General features: G+C 37.8%; 1 protein-coding gene across 1 annotated transcript in view; it reads right to left on the bottom strand.

The window, feature by feature from the left end:
* The window catches only part of CRACD (capping protein inhibiting regulator of actin dynamics), a 55,067-nt gene extending 51,810 nt beyond the window's left edge, over positions 1-3,257 (bottom strand). Inside the window, exon 1 of the mRNA XM_057376118.1 lies at positions 2,573-3,257. Coding sequence (XP_057232101.1) covers positions 2,573-2,735 — 163 coding nt within the window. The 5' untranslated portion in view covers positions 2,736-3,257. The remainder of the gene's footprint in view (positions 1-2,572) is intronic.
* Between the last annotated feature and the right edge of the window lie 11,465 nt (positions 3,258-14,722).

Below are 14,722 nucleotides of genomic sequence, written 5' to 3'. Positions count from 1 at the left end.
CGAGAAATGAATGCAGGCATGGCAAGGTTGGTACAGACAAGAATTCCACTTAGCTGAGTGTCACATTTCCAACAGCAGCCAGTCTGCTCAAGCAGCAGAGGAGTAATTTGCAATTCAGTCCTGACCCATGGGGACAGGCAGGCAGACCATGCATTCTAACCTTTCTGAAAGAAGTCCTAAAAGACAAAAATAATAAATGCCTTCATTACAAATGATCAGGTGAGACAATTAGTGTCTGTCTCCACCCATGAGCTGTTACAACTTCATGTTCCATGTATAGAAAGCATTGCTATCCTAAGAAGAGTGCTTGTGGATATATAATTCACCTGTGTTCACATTCTCATCTTTTTGATTTCTGCTAATACTTATGCAGAAGTAAGGTAAGTCATGCTCACCTCTTCGTAAAATGCATCCTTCTTAGGGAAACAGAAACAAACAAACATCCCAAGTAAGATGTCACCAACAAGATTTTAATTGCATATTATTTTCAAAATTTGCTCTTTACCCAGGGGTTTTTGTAGAGGGGCAGAGTTCAGAAACAATTGCACAGACAAGGATAGAAAAGAGACTGAAAGCAAAGACAAAATAAAGCCCTAGCATGGAAGCAGGTTCTGTGACCGAGACCACTAAGGTGTGCAGAAATGTCATCACTCACTTCAGCTGGAAGGCTGGCAAACTGTTGATATTCTCAACCTTTCTGCTTTTAACCCCATCTGTGAAACACAAGTACCCTCACAGAAATCGTACATAATTTAGCTAATCCTTTTTCAMTTACACAAGGCAGTGCTTACAGGGAATGGTTTCCTAGAAGAGCAGCTTTCAGAGAAGTCTCACAATGATATTGAACCAGACTCATCCCTACATCTGTCTGCCAGGCCTTTTTAAATCTTTATGGTAGTGCTATACAGAGATCCACAACAAACCCAGTATAAGGAAAGGCAGCAATGCACCATTTTATTTGGCAGTAATTGTTGAGCAAACAGTTTTCCACAAAAGGAGGCACCTAATTCTGGGAAAGTCTGGGCCTGGAATTTGCAGCTCAGTTATGGCTTGACTAATCATAGCTAACACAAGTGTAAAAGCCTCATGAGAAACAGAGTTTCCTTCCCACAGTTCCACTGGGGAAGCTGCCTACAAAACAAAAACTAAAAAAGTCTGAAAACTTCACAAAAGTAAATTCTTTTCTTTGTACTGAATGGACATGCTGTACTCCCACTCCTTTACAAAGGAAGTTAAGAGCTTCTTTATGTGTCAAGCCTACTCTCTTTTTCTCAACAAAATACMAATGAAAGAGCCATGTGAATTATTAACAGATGACAACAGAGAGCTAGCCAGGTATTTCAAACACTTGTGTCTCTTCTTCCTACATGAATTCCTCAATAGTACGTGCAAAGTAAGTCTTACTRCTTCCATCGTTTAAATCCATAATTAGAGCTGATTTAATAACTTGTTGAGAAGTACAGGCTTTTTCTACATTCCTGGGAGAGCATTTGACCTGACTGACAGTGACAGGGAGGCTTCATGCCTTGCTCTGAAGGGCACTTGGTGAATCAAGTGAGAGYTTTTTCCCCTCTTAAAGCCTTTTCAGTGCTGCAAGCTCATGCAGACCAACATGCAATCCAGTGAAAACAGTGAAAACCATTCATTTCTTAGCTGGATTTGACATTTAATGGGGAAATCTGAAAACAGACTAAAGCCTTAGTCACATTACAATGTTAACCATCATCTGGAGGTGAAAGAAAGTCTCCTTTATTATAAACACTTTGGATGGACCTTCATCCCCAAATTCCCTCCTCCCACCCCCCCAAGCCCCACCAACAAAGAGGTGAACAGGACATCACCACATGAATCTGACACCATTGCTTGACAGCATGCTTGCTATTTACATGTAAGTGCAAACTTAACACTGCTTCAGTCCATTCACATTTAACTCAAATAAGTTCTGAATTTGYCAAAGAATCCCTGCAAGTCCAATGCAAGAAATAAAAATTAAATAATGTTAAGTTAGTATCAGTGAAATAGGAAGAGATTTGAAAACTGACACAGGAAAACCCATCAAGATTAAAACTACAGTAGTAAGCTTTAAAATAATAAGCTTTTTTGACAGCTTTGAAAAATAATCCAGATGATCCTAAAAAAGGATGTATTTTTCTATTTACTTCATAATTTGAATCCATAAATTCTAAACTTTCAYCAGTTAAAAGGACTATTTCAAAAGGTGTGGTAAAGCACAGCATCTGACATAACACAAACAGGGGAGTACAATTTCCCACAGTGGAGCAGAAACTCCCAAGTGATGCCTCAGGGAATTACCTGCAAAAGAATTAACCAGAATAACCTCTCTAGTTTGAATTTGACTGTGCTTCACACATATGCTGTTTATTACAACTGCCGTAAAAATGGACAAAAGCAGCACAGACATTAGCAGCAGCTCCTACTTAAAAACAAGAAGCACAGCACATTACCCCCTCAGCCAGCTCCCCGCTGAAAGTGTTCCAGACTAAGCCACAAAAACTTAACAGTGAGCTTTTGAATGACAGGACACCATGTGCTCCATCAGTCAAGTACTTACAAGGTTTCTTAAACAAATTGATCATGCCTACAATTTCAGACGAAGTCAGAGAAACTTCAGACTTGATCTTCTCTGAGGAAGAAAGAGAAGCCATGAAATCACCAAAGAGAAGGACTTGTTTGGCTATTTTTGCTGTTGGTTTTGAGAGAACTCTGAAGGACATACCATAATGAGATAGGAAGATTGTGGGAACAACCTTACAAATTGAGCTGGGCGTGTATTTYAGCTCTCTGCTCTTATTTAGCACTTTCCCTGTGGAAAACGCCAAGGGAGCTTTTAACTACCAARAGCCAAGGTGATTTCAGATCGATAGCTAAGACCTCTCAGCTGAGGTTTCATCTGGTACATTAGTTTACACAACTGCTTTTTGCTCAGTCTTCCCCAACCACAGAGCCAAAAATAGCCTTACCTTTCCCACAAGGACAATAAGGTATACCAGGAATACCAGGCAACTCTTTATAGCTGCTATGAATAACAGCAGTGGTTTTTAAAAAGTAAGAAAAATCCTGATATTGTATTATGCATTTTTTTTATCTTTACAAGAACAGTGTGATGTCAATAACTGCCATGACATCTGGAGGCTGCATTTTCCAAGAAAATTTATGCTAGACACTAGTATTTCCTGAAGCATCCTATAGTACCATGAAAGGGAGACAAGCATTAAGCATTCTRTATTATTTGTCATAAAACAAACAACAACRATGCAAATTCCTCTTAGAAAGCAAWAAAGTTTTGAATATAAACCCTAAAAGGGCTTCATTATGCAGTTCTCAGTCAGCACGGGCTGAACCAAACCCTACTACAGTACTTTCCTGTGCTCTGGAGAAGACTTCCCATGGCTCCAGTAGCTCCTTCGCAGAGGTGCCWGTCTTCCACAAGCAGATCTTTGGATTACAGGAAAAATATATSCAAAAAAGCTAGGCTCCCAGGTCTGTAGTTCAGCAGAGAAATGGGCAATCTAATTTTCAAATCTCCTGGGAATCAGGTAGTTTATCACGCAGTAAAATAATCTACACGAAATTAACATTTCAAGGACGCCTTTTCAATTCTTACATGGTGTTTGCTCAAAATCATGTCTTACAAGTTTTACCCAAGGACCAGTAACAAGTTGGTAAGCTTAGGCCTTCACATCCCAAAGGCTTTTGGACCAAAAAGTGTTTCTCATGTTTCTCATAAGATTTAAGATCTAGACAAAGATTGTGCTTTCTCAATGTGAAACCAAAGCTTATGGTTATCATCTAGTTTCAACAGAGGTGCTTGGTATTTTCATATCAATTGCAGAGACTCTTGAAGTAAGATAAAGCCTTTAAYAGAGAATTTTAATTAATAAATTGTACACAGTGAATTTAATAGTATCTGATTTCTCCAATCTCCCTCTGTGTCAATTAAAAACAGTGTATGTGGAGAAATACTGAAGAATCCCAGGCTGCTTAGCAGCCCCTTTTTTTCTCAGCACTGCAAATACAGACATACAGAATAATTCCCCTAAACACAGACAAATGGGACAGACTGGAAATGAGAGAAGATGAAATAAAGAGCTTGAGAGTAACATTCCCCTTTTGCTTTCTCCTCTGAGGTATCTCATACAGATATGTTTTGCTAGATATATCAAGATTTATGTGTAATAATGACTTTAGTAACTTCTTTCTTTAGGGACACATTCCTCTAATGAAACGTGCTCAGGAACCAAGAGAATGAGTTTCAGCCAATTTAATTTTTAATTAAAGAGTTTTTTTTAAAAAAAATGAAGAATAGAAAGATAAAACTGCTCTGTTCTGACAAAATGCATAGCTTTTTGACTCCTCTATAAGGGCTACTTTCTTCACTCCAACAGCTGACAGAGTAGGATCCTCTGCAGCAAATAAATCTCTTCATCCAGACCCCCCAAGCCTTCCTCCCACAGAACAACACTGGATCTAGCATCCCCCCAARTAGCCAGGAAGCCAGGATTAATTCAGACCATGACAGTTTACAATAGGGCTTGGGACCATCAGAAAAGCTGCACAGGTCCCTGAGCAAACAATCTGTGGACTCAGGGTGAGGTCACTGCCCCGAGCACATTCTGTAGCCATTCAGATCCTTTACACTTCAAACCYCATGACTAAGAATCACCTTGGAGACCAACAGATGAATATTACAAAACTGAAAAGCACAGGTGCCTCTCCCAGAGGGACTACCTAGTCTAGCATCAAAGAAGTTGGGGGTCATGAATGACTGCAAAACAGCCTCCTAGCTGAGGACAATTTGCAGTGTTTGATCACACAAGGTTATCAAAGGACTTTGTGTAACAGCAGCTGAGAAGCAGCACCACTCAGACAACAGGCATGAAGATAATTGGTGGACAATTTCTGAGGAGACAGAAACCACTCTCCCTGTGACTTCCTAATATCTGCTTTACCTCAGTGACAACCAAACTGCCTGCTGCCACTGCCATAGCCTTTCTCTGTKTAAGCAGGAATGAAAATTGAAACATAAGCTTTTGTTGCACATCAAAACATTAAAGAGGATGAAAAGGTGAAGTGAGAAAATCAAACGCAGTGCAAAGTTTAAAAAGTGTTTTACTTCAGTTGTCTTACATGAAAATAGGTTTTAATAGCTGAAAAGCATAATGCATTAGACATTTAAAAGGTCATAGTTTTCACCCAAACAACTCCAGGTCATGTAAATCCCCTAAAAAATTTAGGCACACAGTGTGTTTTGAGTTTAGCTCATCTTATGCAAACTGCAATTAAATAATTTCCACCCCTGAAYTGGTAGCMATGCACAATGCCAAACTGAAATTTYTGCTGGCTTAGTTTACTCCAAATTTCAYCCTGATCTATTTTCAATGCAACAGGAAATGGAGGCAGTGGAACTTCTAAAAGCTTGTTTTATTTAATGGTAGATATGGAGGTTATTAATGCAAGCATAGATTTGGCATAGGCACTAAGCCTTTAACTCAGGAAACACGCTTGGCCAGAAAACTTACCTTCTTGTTAAAAACCCCACAGATCACCAACTCACTCAAGCGCTCCAAAGCTGCAAGCAGTCAGWGGAGAATACTGAAGCTAGTAAAAGAAATCAAGAGAGAGCCGCAGAGAATGAAACCAGGCAAGAATTGTTGGAGCCAGGAAGTTTCTGAGGAGTGGTTAATGATACAAAAGATGGGATGCATTATTTAGAGAAACACTTCCCACAGGAACTGCTCAGGAGGTRACAGAGAGTTCTCAAGCAACGTAGCTGGAGTCTTGTCTCTCATGTGTCCCTTAAATGCTGGAGGTCCAAATGGAAAAACTTTCAAGTTAGGCATAAAAAACGTGTCAATACATGGCATTTGTAATGCAGGCATCTACTTCTCATCTGCTTCTTTGAACAAACTCTGCTAGGTACAATCAGCAAGGCTGCCTGGAGCCCGCCAAGTGAGCTTTGAGAAATACATTTTTTGTTTCCTTGAGAATAAATAGATGCCCCACTTTGAGATGAACAGTCCCAATAGCACAGTCCTCAGCAAGAGCAAAAACATACAGGGTTAAAGGGAGCAGCATCTCCCTGGAGACGCACACCTCTGCCCTGGAGCAARCACAGATTGCAGAGTGTGTACTGGCTCTTCTGAAGGCAGACAGGCAATACCATTTGCTAGAGTTTTCAACACAACACTTCTCCCAAATGCTGACTTTGTGCAAGCAAAGGCAAACGGATAATTTCTTAAATGTCTTTACCAGACRTCTCAGTTGGAATGAAGCATGTCTTGCATTAATCAACATCCTTCCATCAAAGAAAAACCTCGTTAAGTATTGCTTCTTATCTTATTAAGCCACAAACCCTGTTTAATATTGCTCTATTATTGTCTTATCTGTGTGCAGCTAAATTTCTGCCAGGTTGGTTCAATTAACTGACTTACATTGCCATGATTCTGACATGTCAAAAAAAATCTGTTACACAACCAGAGCAGAAATAAAAACACTTGAGCAGCTGAAAGAGTAGAGCTGAATAAGGAGTGCTACAAAGCACGAACAGGTTTAGGAATAATGAGGTCACCTCACACCTCGACACACATGAAGTTATTCTGTTCAMGCAAATAACTTCACGTTCTGTAGCAGTCACAGCACAAAATAACACATCATTTTAAAGAGACAGAAGCATTYCCAATGCTTTGAATAATTAGAAAACAATTAACACAGAACAATACCATCATGTGTTCCCCTTCCAGCTTTCTCCTGGCTTTACAGATGAACAGAAAATTAAGAAAGATGAAAAATGTCCCCTCCCTCCTCACCTCCTCCAAGTGAGACACCCCTAATCTGGGCATGTGATTGCAGCTCCAGAGCATCAAGCAATCGTGATATTTAGGGTGCTTCAGAAGCATCTGGTGCCTGCTCAAGCACTCAGTGCTGCTGTGGTGGCAGCATGAAAGATCTCATCAGCTATTTTGGCTTTTCAGCCTTTCTTATTCCAGATACCTGCAGCCTGTTCTTTATTTAGCAAGGGAGAGAGACACTTAGCTTCTCTCCACACTGTCAAGTCACACCAGGTAAGGTCTGGCAGTGGCAGTGTTCAGAGTTTGCTGGCAGTGCAGAGGAGGTGAGGACCGGTGAGAGACAGGAAGGCAAAGGAGAGACCCATGTTCAAGTGACCAAAGATGAGTGAAATGACAAGAGGACAAGAAAGTGAGGGATCCACACCAGTCTGACAATCCATCGAATTGGTGATATCTGTGTAGCCAAGAGCTGAGTTGTTTGTATTTTGCAGGTTTTTAAAAAGCAAACTCAGAGACAATGCTTTTCTTGAAATAGAGGAGTGCAGCAGGCTAATAAAAGAAAGTTCTAGATGTCAAAATTGTTCAAAAAAGCATGACTGCYTACTGAGTTAAAGCATGACATCGCTATCCCTAAAAGGGAGTTGGTATCTAAGCAAATACAGATTGGAATCACTGACTCATCCACCCTGGGCCTTTAAGGCAAATGGATGATGGGCTGCCAGAAGGAAGGGGGGGGCGGGGGGGAAATAAGGAGGCTGAGGGAATTTAAATAATATTAGCTATATGTGAATCCTAAATAAAGATTAAAATCACTGCCTAGTGGATTTGGGGATTTCTGAAGTCAACGTCATGAAATTAGCTGAAAACTGGCAGTTCATGAGCTTATATGATGACTTTTATATGGACAACTTTCAGCAATATTTTAACTTTTAAGAGTTACCAYTGCATAGTTCTTCCAAACTTCTAAAAGACAAGGAGAAACTGGCATTTAGCATCTAAAAATCACCACTCCCATTTCATTATTAACTCAAMTATCTATTTTAATATAAACAAAAAGTCTTTCCCAAATTTCTACTGTTTATACATCCTGCTGACTCCAACACAGTCAAGCACTCCTGAGGAAGGGGAATAGCCCAGGTTTGCTCTCATCTGGTAAACATCATTGGTAGAATGATCTAGGATGATCATGTTCATCAACTTTCAGTTAATTGATAAAGATTAYAAATCTTAAAAGCCAGAGAAAACCCTCTTAATTTCTGCTTCAGAACTAGTTCTCAACACAGGTCAGATTTCTTTATAGATTAAGAGGCATTTGAGTCTTCTCAAGGAATGTTTTATGCATTTTAGAATTAAGATTTCCACAAGGAAGTTCAGCATYTCTTCATTCATACATATTCTTACATCAATACAATCCCTCAATGGACTGAATTGTAGGCTCGTCCGTTTATAGCTCTGTACAGACATCACGAAGGCTGTATAAATTTCCCTTACGCACTTAATAGGGATTACAAGTAATTAAGCTATAGGTGATGAGGAATGCCTTTCATCTTCTTGAGACAGTATTTTAAAATGTATTATCTGGTCTATTAACTCTAAAGTTGYTGGGCCAGTTCCCTTGGAAAATTCCTAGTATCCATGAGGGCAACCTATTTAATCATTTTAGCAGAATTTAAATGTATAGATGGCATTATTTTCACTAACAATTTGTGAAACTAAGGCACCAAAACCTCAGCTGAAGAATTCAGTTTAATTTATCCTCACACAACTTCCTGAACTGAAATATGAAAGAGTTATTTTGTTTATKATCTAGTTTTCCATAATTCTTTCCTATGTTTTTATAGCTGGAGATTTCCTTATTGCAGCTTTCTTTTCTATACCTTAGTAGAGGAATTCCCATAAGTTTGGGAATAGAAAAGATTATATTTTGAATCCTTAAAGGCAGTTTCATCTTTCAGTATTAAATTTAGATTTTTGAAGTGAGACTACAGAACAAGGAAAGGTGGAGGGTTTGTTTAGGAGTCTCTGAGTGTTTTCTAGGACAAAATATTTCCAGAAAAAGTTTGGATCCAGTATCAGGAGAAGTTTCKAAACAATATATTAATCACCTGGATATACACATGAAGTGCAGGTACATTCACTTTAACAGGGTACTCAGAAATACAATGACATTAACAGTCCTACACTTARAAGATGAAGACAAGATAAACTGAATACCATATTGATTCTTAGGGACAATTTCTAGGACTCTCTTGTTCAAATACATGTAGCATTTCATTGCTACAGCTTGAAATGATGGGAAAGAAAAGAAAAAAAGAAAGGGAAGTAAGGAAGAAGAAAAGAAAGTGAAGTAAGGAAGAAAACACTAAAACAATCCCTGCTGTAAAAGCCCATAATTTAGAATTCCTACACAAATAYTTGGGTTTTGCTATCCCCAGTGTTCAAATGTGCTCCCAGATGATATAGGAGACTGTGACCCWCCTGCAGTGAGAAGGAACTGCAAGACCAGCCTGGTCAGATCCACATTTTTCACACACAAGCAGATTCAGACATAAGCAGATCCCTCGCAGTAATTCACAACGAAGGAAGAGGTTTCCTCTGTAAATAAACTGAAAATGTGTTCTGTCTCTTTAATTTACAAMCAAAAACCCAGTTTATTTTTACAGTACCTGAATCACCAGTACCCAGTACCTCAGACTGAACGTTTTGGTTAGCACTGCTTTCAGCTGCAGCCATGTTTTTTAATGGGTATTTTTTTTGTTTGGGTTTGGGTTGGGTTTTTTTTCCCCAAATGTTACTGAAACAAGAAGTATAGCACAACATATTTATATAACCAATGAGATTTTGAAATCAAACACAAGGTAAATTCTCCCTTATCTTTAAATCACGAACTCAAGTGTCTTACATTTTAGGCTGATTTGGAACTATGCAGTAGCAGCACTGTGAGGGTACAACCACCATTACATTACATTACATTACATCACATTACATTACAGGTATTTAATATGTGAAAATTACAGCTGTGCTTCATAACAAGCACCCGTAAGCCAAACCTCCAAGGAATAGCTGAACTCTGCAATAAGAAAGTCACATTGTACAGGACATGATTTTCTTCTTTCTGTCTGTATTCCTTCCTCTGATCACCAGTGGAAACAGCTAATAACAATATGTGTTTATTTAATAAATAATTTMAACTACAAATAGCATTTCTATTTAACACAATAAACAAATAGTACCATAGAYGAACACTATATTAGATGCTTAACAGTATTAAACATTATCATAGTATAAGCACTCTATTAGCTACCTGAATGCTGCAGAAGYACAAGGAAATCTTTTTCCAAGAGCTGATTTTCTTCAGATTGTATTATCTAGTTGCATGTTTTCCATACTCTAAATTTCACCAAAGAATAAACAGCCACCTTAATAGGCTCAATAAAATACACTTTTACTGCCTATGTCACACAGGAACATTATAATGTCACATTTTATCTTCCAGATCTAAAAATACGACACAGTCATTAATAATTACAGCACTTGTCCTTCTGTAAAACATAGTCAGACTGAAACAACAGTTTAAAACTCCTTGAAGAGATTTTCTAGGGAAATTTGCCTGTAGGCTATATATCTTCTCTTGCTTCATCTGCAGAACCATTATTTTCAGGAAGAAGTATCACTTTTAGACAACCACACATGCAATATAGAAACTAAGCAAGACACAAACCAGCCTTTTATGACACTGTTTTAACCTGTGTTTTATCAACAAAATTAGTCACCTCAGCAGGATCCTGTGCTGTGATAAATTTTCCAACAATGACAGGAGAGTTCGTCTCCCCTTTGGACTCAATGACARAGACGATGGAGCTGAAGAAGGACCTTGTCTTGAAGACACCTCTGTCTATCTCAGTCCATGACATTACAGATCCCCAAGAAGCTTTCTAAAAGCTGCCTAAGTCTCTGAGCTGCATTTCAGCTGAGAGATTCATTTGGAGGGAGTGGAGAAAGGTCACAGGGAATTTTATGTCTCTGAATACAGACCACATAGGCAGACCACTGCCATAACAGAATTGAACATGACATCTCATAATTAGCTCTGATATCTACKTGGGTTTCTTTCTCGTTTAGAATTTCCTGAAGAACTTCTCTCCATCCTAGTCAGCCACTGAAGCCCACGGCTATAGAGAGCTTTCAGCGCRGGGAAGCACTAAATCATATTGAAATTAAGCATGTGATTGTCTTTTCCTGACATTGCTAAGATTATTTAGCCACTGACAGATGCCCAAGGCAGGACATCACAAACACATATCTCACATTAGCAAAGTCAAATCAGGATTTGTGTCAAGTTTTCCTGTCCTAATCCTACAAACCYGAATTCCTAAGAAGTCTTAAGATGCAAATTTGAACTTTGAAACTGCAATGTAGGAACAGCAATGAAAAAAATGTAACTTTAGGAAATCTTTTAATTGACCCAGTTCTAAAAGTAGAAGAGGAAGGATAAATCACCCTTTGCCCTCAGATAGTTTTGCCTACAGTACTCTTCACTGATATTCTCTCAGAATATAGCACCGAAAAAATTAAAACAACGTAGTCTACAGAATTACTAAACCTGAATCAATTGTCATCAGCAAGATCACAAAAATAGCAATCAAGAGAGAAACTAATCCTAATTTTGCAAACCTGGTTCCTGGCCATGTGAAAATATTGGCTTGTCAAGAGAAATTCTGAACAAAGTGAAAAAACKCAAGAATTATCAAGTCTCACAGTTTGGACCCCATTTTAAGATACAAGATGCTCCAAAGTACTTCTGGTGGGCATGGAAATCTTGCTTAGAACTAGTCAATCGAATAGGGAAAAATAATTTCAATTTCAATTATAACTTGGTGACTAAAAGAAACAGATTTAATTAGAACSAAGCTATACATTGCAATCAAACTGCTTCACAAGCTCTACCTTAGAACATATCATGTTCATTTTCCTAAAGCTCTAATTCTGTATTAAACACAAAAATTCMAAAACATATAGACATTTAGAAGCTGAATATAAATACTGTTCTGCTCTCAACATAAAGATACCATCTACCTTATCCAAAGGAAGTAAAAGCAAAAAAAAACTATTGCAAAATTATCAAGACAAGTTGAGGTTTAGGTTGAGGCTTATCACTAAAATTAATTGCAAAAATAACACAAGAGAAGTCTAAAAATCTAGGAAATTAATCTTGAACAAATGCTACAGCATAACATTGATTAAACCAAGGTCTCTGTCTTCTTGGCAGGACGTCTTCTTCATTAAAATAGGAAATAGCTTATTTGCATAGCTAGTTRCTGAACAGTGACTCATTTCAGAAAATCCTTGGGTTTTGTACTTCCCCTGAAGTGACTGAAAGAACACAGTCAAATGTATCCATAGTCATCACAGTCATAAGAAAGAGATCTGAATTGGGCAAACATAAAAAAACAGGAGAAGCAAAATCAGAACAAGAAATTGCACAGTTCAGGGAAAAAAGGTTTGGATGATACAAATGAAATTAAAAAAAAAAACTTTAATAGAGCATAAAAGCCAAGGATTTCCTGTTCTTCCACCTTTTTTGAAGGATGAAAAAAAAAAAAAAAAGCCTTAAAGGAAAACTGAAGTCTCTGAAGAAGCCAGGTAGGACCACCTGTAAATATGAGTCTGAAGCCATATGCATTTCAACTTAGAAAATGTGAAATGGTACAGTGAACCAGCAAAAAAGATTGCCTGCATTGGAAAAAACCCAAAATATTAGACTTCAATAAACTTGTTCAAAAATTGTCTAACACTACATTCACAAATGATTTACTTAGAATCTTATGGATTAAGCAACAGCTTTACTAACAGTGCAAATTGTTTTCTAAAAAAAGTTGTGGATCTTTTTCTGCAGTAAAAAACAGAATATTCTAAAAGGCTGTGTGGGCGGGTTATGAAAGAACACTGGGTACACTGTCAGAAAAGCAACCTAGCTTTAATTCTCTTGGAAGGAATATTATATGCAAATTCTTTCCAGAAACCCGTATATTTAATATTTTATTTGTGAAATTTGTATAAGTCAGTCTGGAGATTACATTGTACCTGACCACTTTCACAAACTGTCCCTTTGTATATCTGTATGTCAAGCCAACGGGTATTGTATCTTTCTTGGCAAAATATAAAATATGCTATTTGAAAAATGCCGTATTGCTTGCAAAATTAAGTCTGTTCAAAGGAAACAGAAAATAGTTTAGAATCTGTAATCCTTACAGACAGTGGTATGGAAATACGAGGTTAGAGAGAACAGGCAGGAAGCATCCTGCACTCAGAGAGTATTTTCCATTGTGGTGCACTTCTTATCTTCCTGCTTTGAAGAAATAAAAACATGTCCTGCACATAAATCACTGAAAAACACCATCTCACAAGCAGGTATTTTACAAACGCATTTGTCCCTTCAGGTGTAGTAGGTTTTTATAGTAGAAAAATGCCAAAATTACTATGACTATCTCAAGGAAACAGAACCTTTGTGTCTCAGCAGCAAGCCAATGTATTTCATTCACAATCATTTACAGCTGATCATTTCAGAAGAGCTGTCAATGACATCTGCTTGTCATTAATTCTCTTGCCACATAAAACACCAGCCAAACACRTTTTGGCAAAACAGTCACAAATCAGGACTGGTTTTAGGTAACCAATCATCTTTTGAATTTACCAGGGTTAGATAGCACASATTCTATAAAACCACGACAATAACTTCAAACAGCAGAATCATATTGCTTTGTGCAAAAGCAGCATTTCTACATTAGACACCAACCCAAAATTTATACAAATGTGGTGTAGAGAGGGGCGTGCAAAAATGTGATGAACACATTTGTCCTGGAGCCACATTACAGAATGGCTGCTATAGAACGAAATTATCAATTATCGTTTGGAATTTCACATTCTCCCCAGAACAAAGAAAATGAAAATGTGAGGAAAAAAAGAAAATCTGAACGGAAGAAATCCTCTCCTGCTGTTACTCCACTTTCAGAGTAAACATGCAAAATACTGTTTACTGTTTAACTGTTTTCACCTTCTTCTAATACCTTTTTAGAACTGCAGCCTCTGAGGAAGAAGAGTTGTAAATATTTTACAAATAACTAGTCAATTCAAAACCCATCAGAAAGGGAAATAGTGCAGCTCTGTTCTGATAAAAGCACAAATGGCAGAACGACTACTTAACACTAATTCCCAGCAGCAGCATTCTACAAATACACTGTGTATTTCTTGGCAAAATCAGAGTTGCGTGGTAGACTGGAGAATACATAAAACTTTGCATGGCTAAGAATAACTTCAGTGCTTGACATCAAAGATTTTTTTTTTYYKGKTTTYMAMRKWWYYTTTTTTTTTTTTCCAAAAAACACACAAAAGCTACAAAACTAATACCTTTAAGCTCAGGAGCACATGCGTTACATTCTTCCTTTTATACAAAAATAATCCTTTTTTCTAAAATAGAATATGGAGGTYAAATAAATATTTTAGTATTCAATTATTATCTAAACTTTAACTTCTGCCTTGAGCATAACGAATTTTTAAAAGAAGACACCACTCCCAGTGTTAAAGGATCAGCAGAGAAWCCTTTCTTACCTTTTTTTTAAGATGGGGTGTGGTATTTTCCACTTTCACACAGTCTTGCACACTCTCTGAAATGGGTGTTTTTCTTTAAAATTAGTGATCAGAAGTCAGGATTTGCTGCTAGGGACCAGTGGTTAACATTCTTCTCCCRGACTGCCTAGGAATAAGTGGAAAAGAAAGAGCTTTAGTTCAACTTTTTTAGGCTAACCTAAGAGTGCAGTTTTTTTTATTTTCACTCTTGAAAGGTGCTTTTAAGCTGAGCAATTCCTGCCTGCCACATCTCTTGTAAATGGTTTGAGATATTTGCAGTCTTGGGG

The sequence above is a fragment of the Malurus melanocephalus genome, unplaced genomic scaffold (assembly GCF_030028575.1).
Source record: "Malurus melanocephalus ecotype Western Australia unplaced genomic scaffold, MMel_1.1 scaffold_270, whole genome shotgun sequence".
Taxonomy (NCBI): Eukaryota; Metazoa; Chordata; class Aves; order Passeriformes; family Maluridae; genus Malurus; species Malurus melanocephalus.
This window is presented reverse-complemented; position numbering and strand designations above follow the sequence as displayed.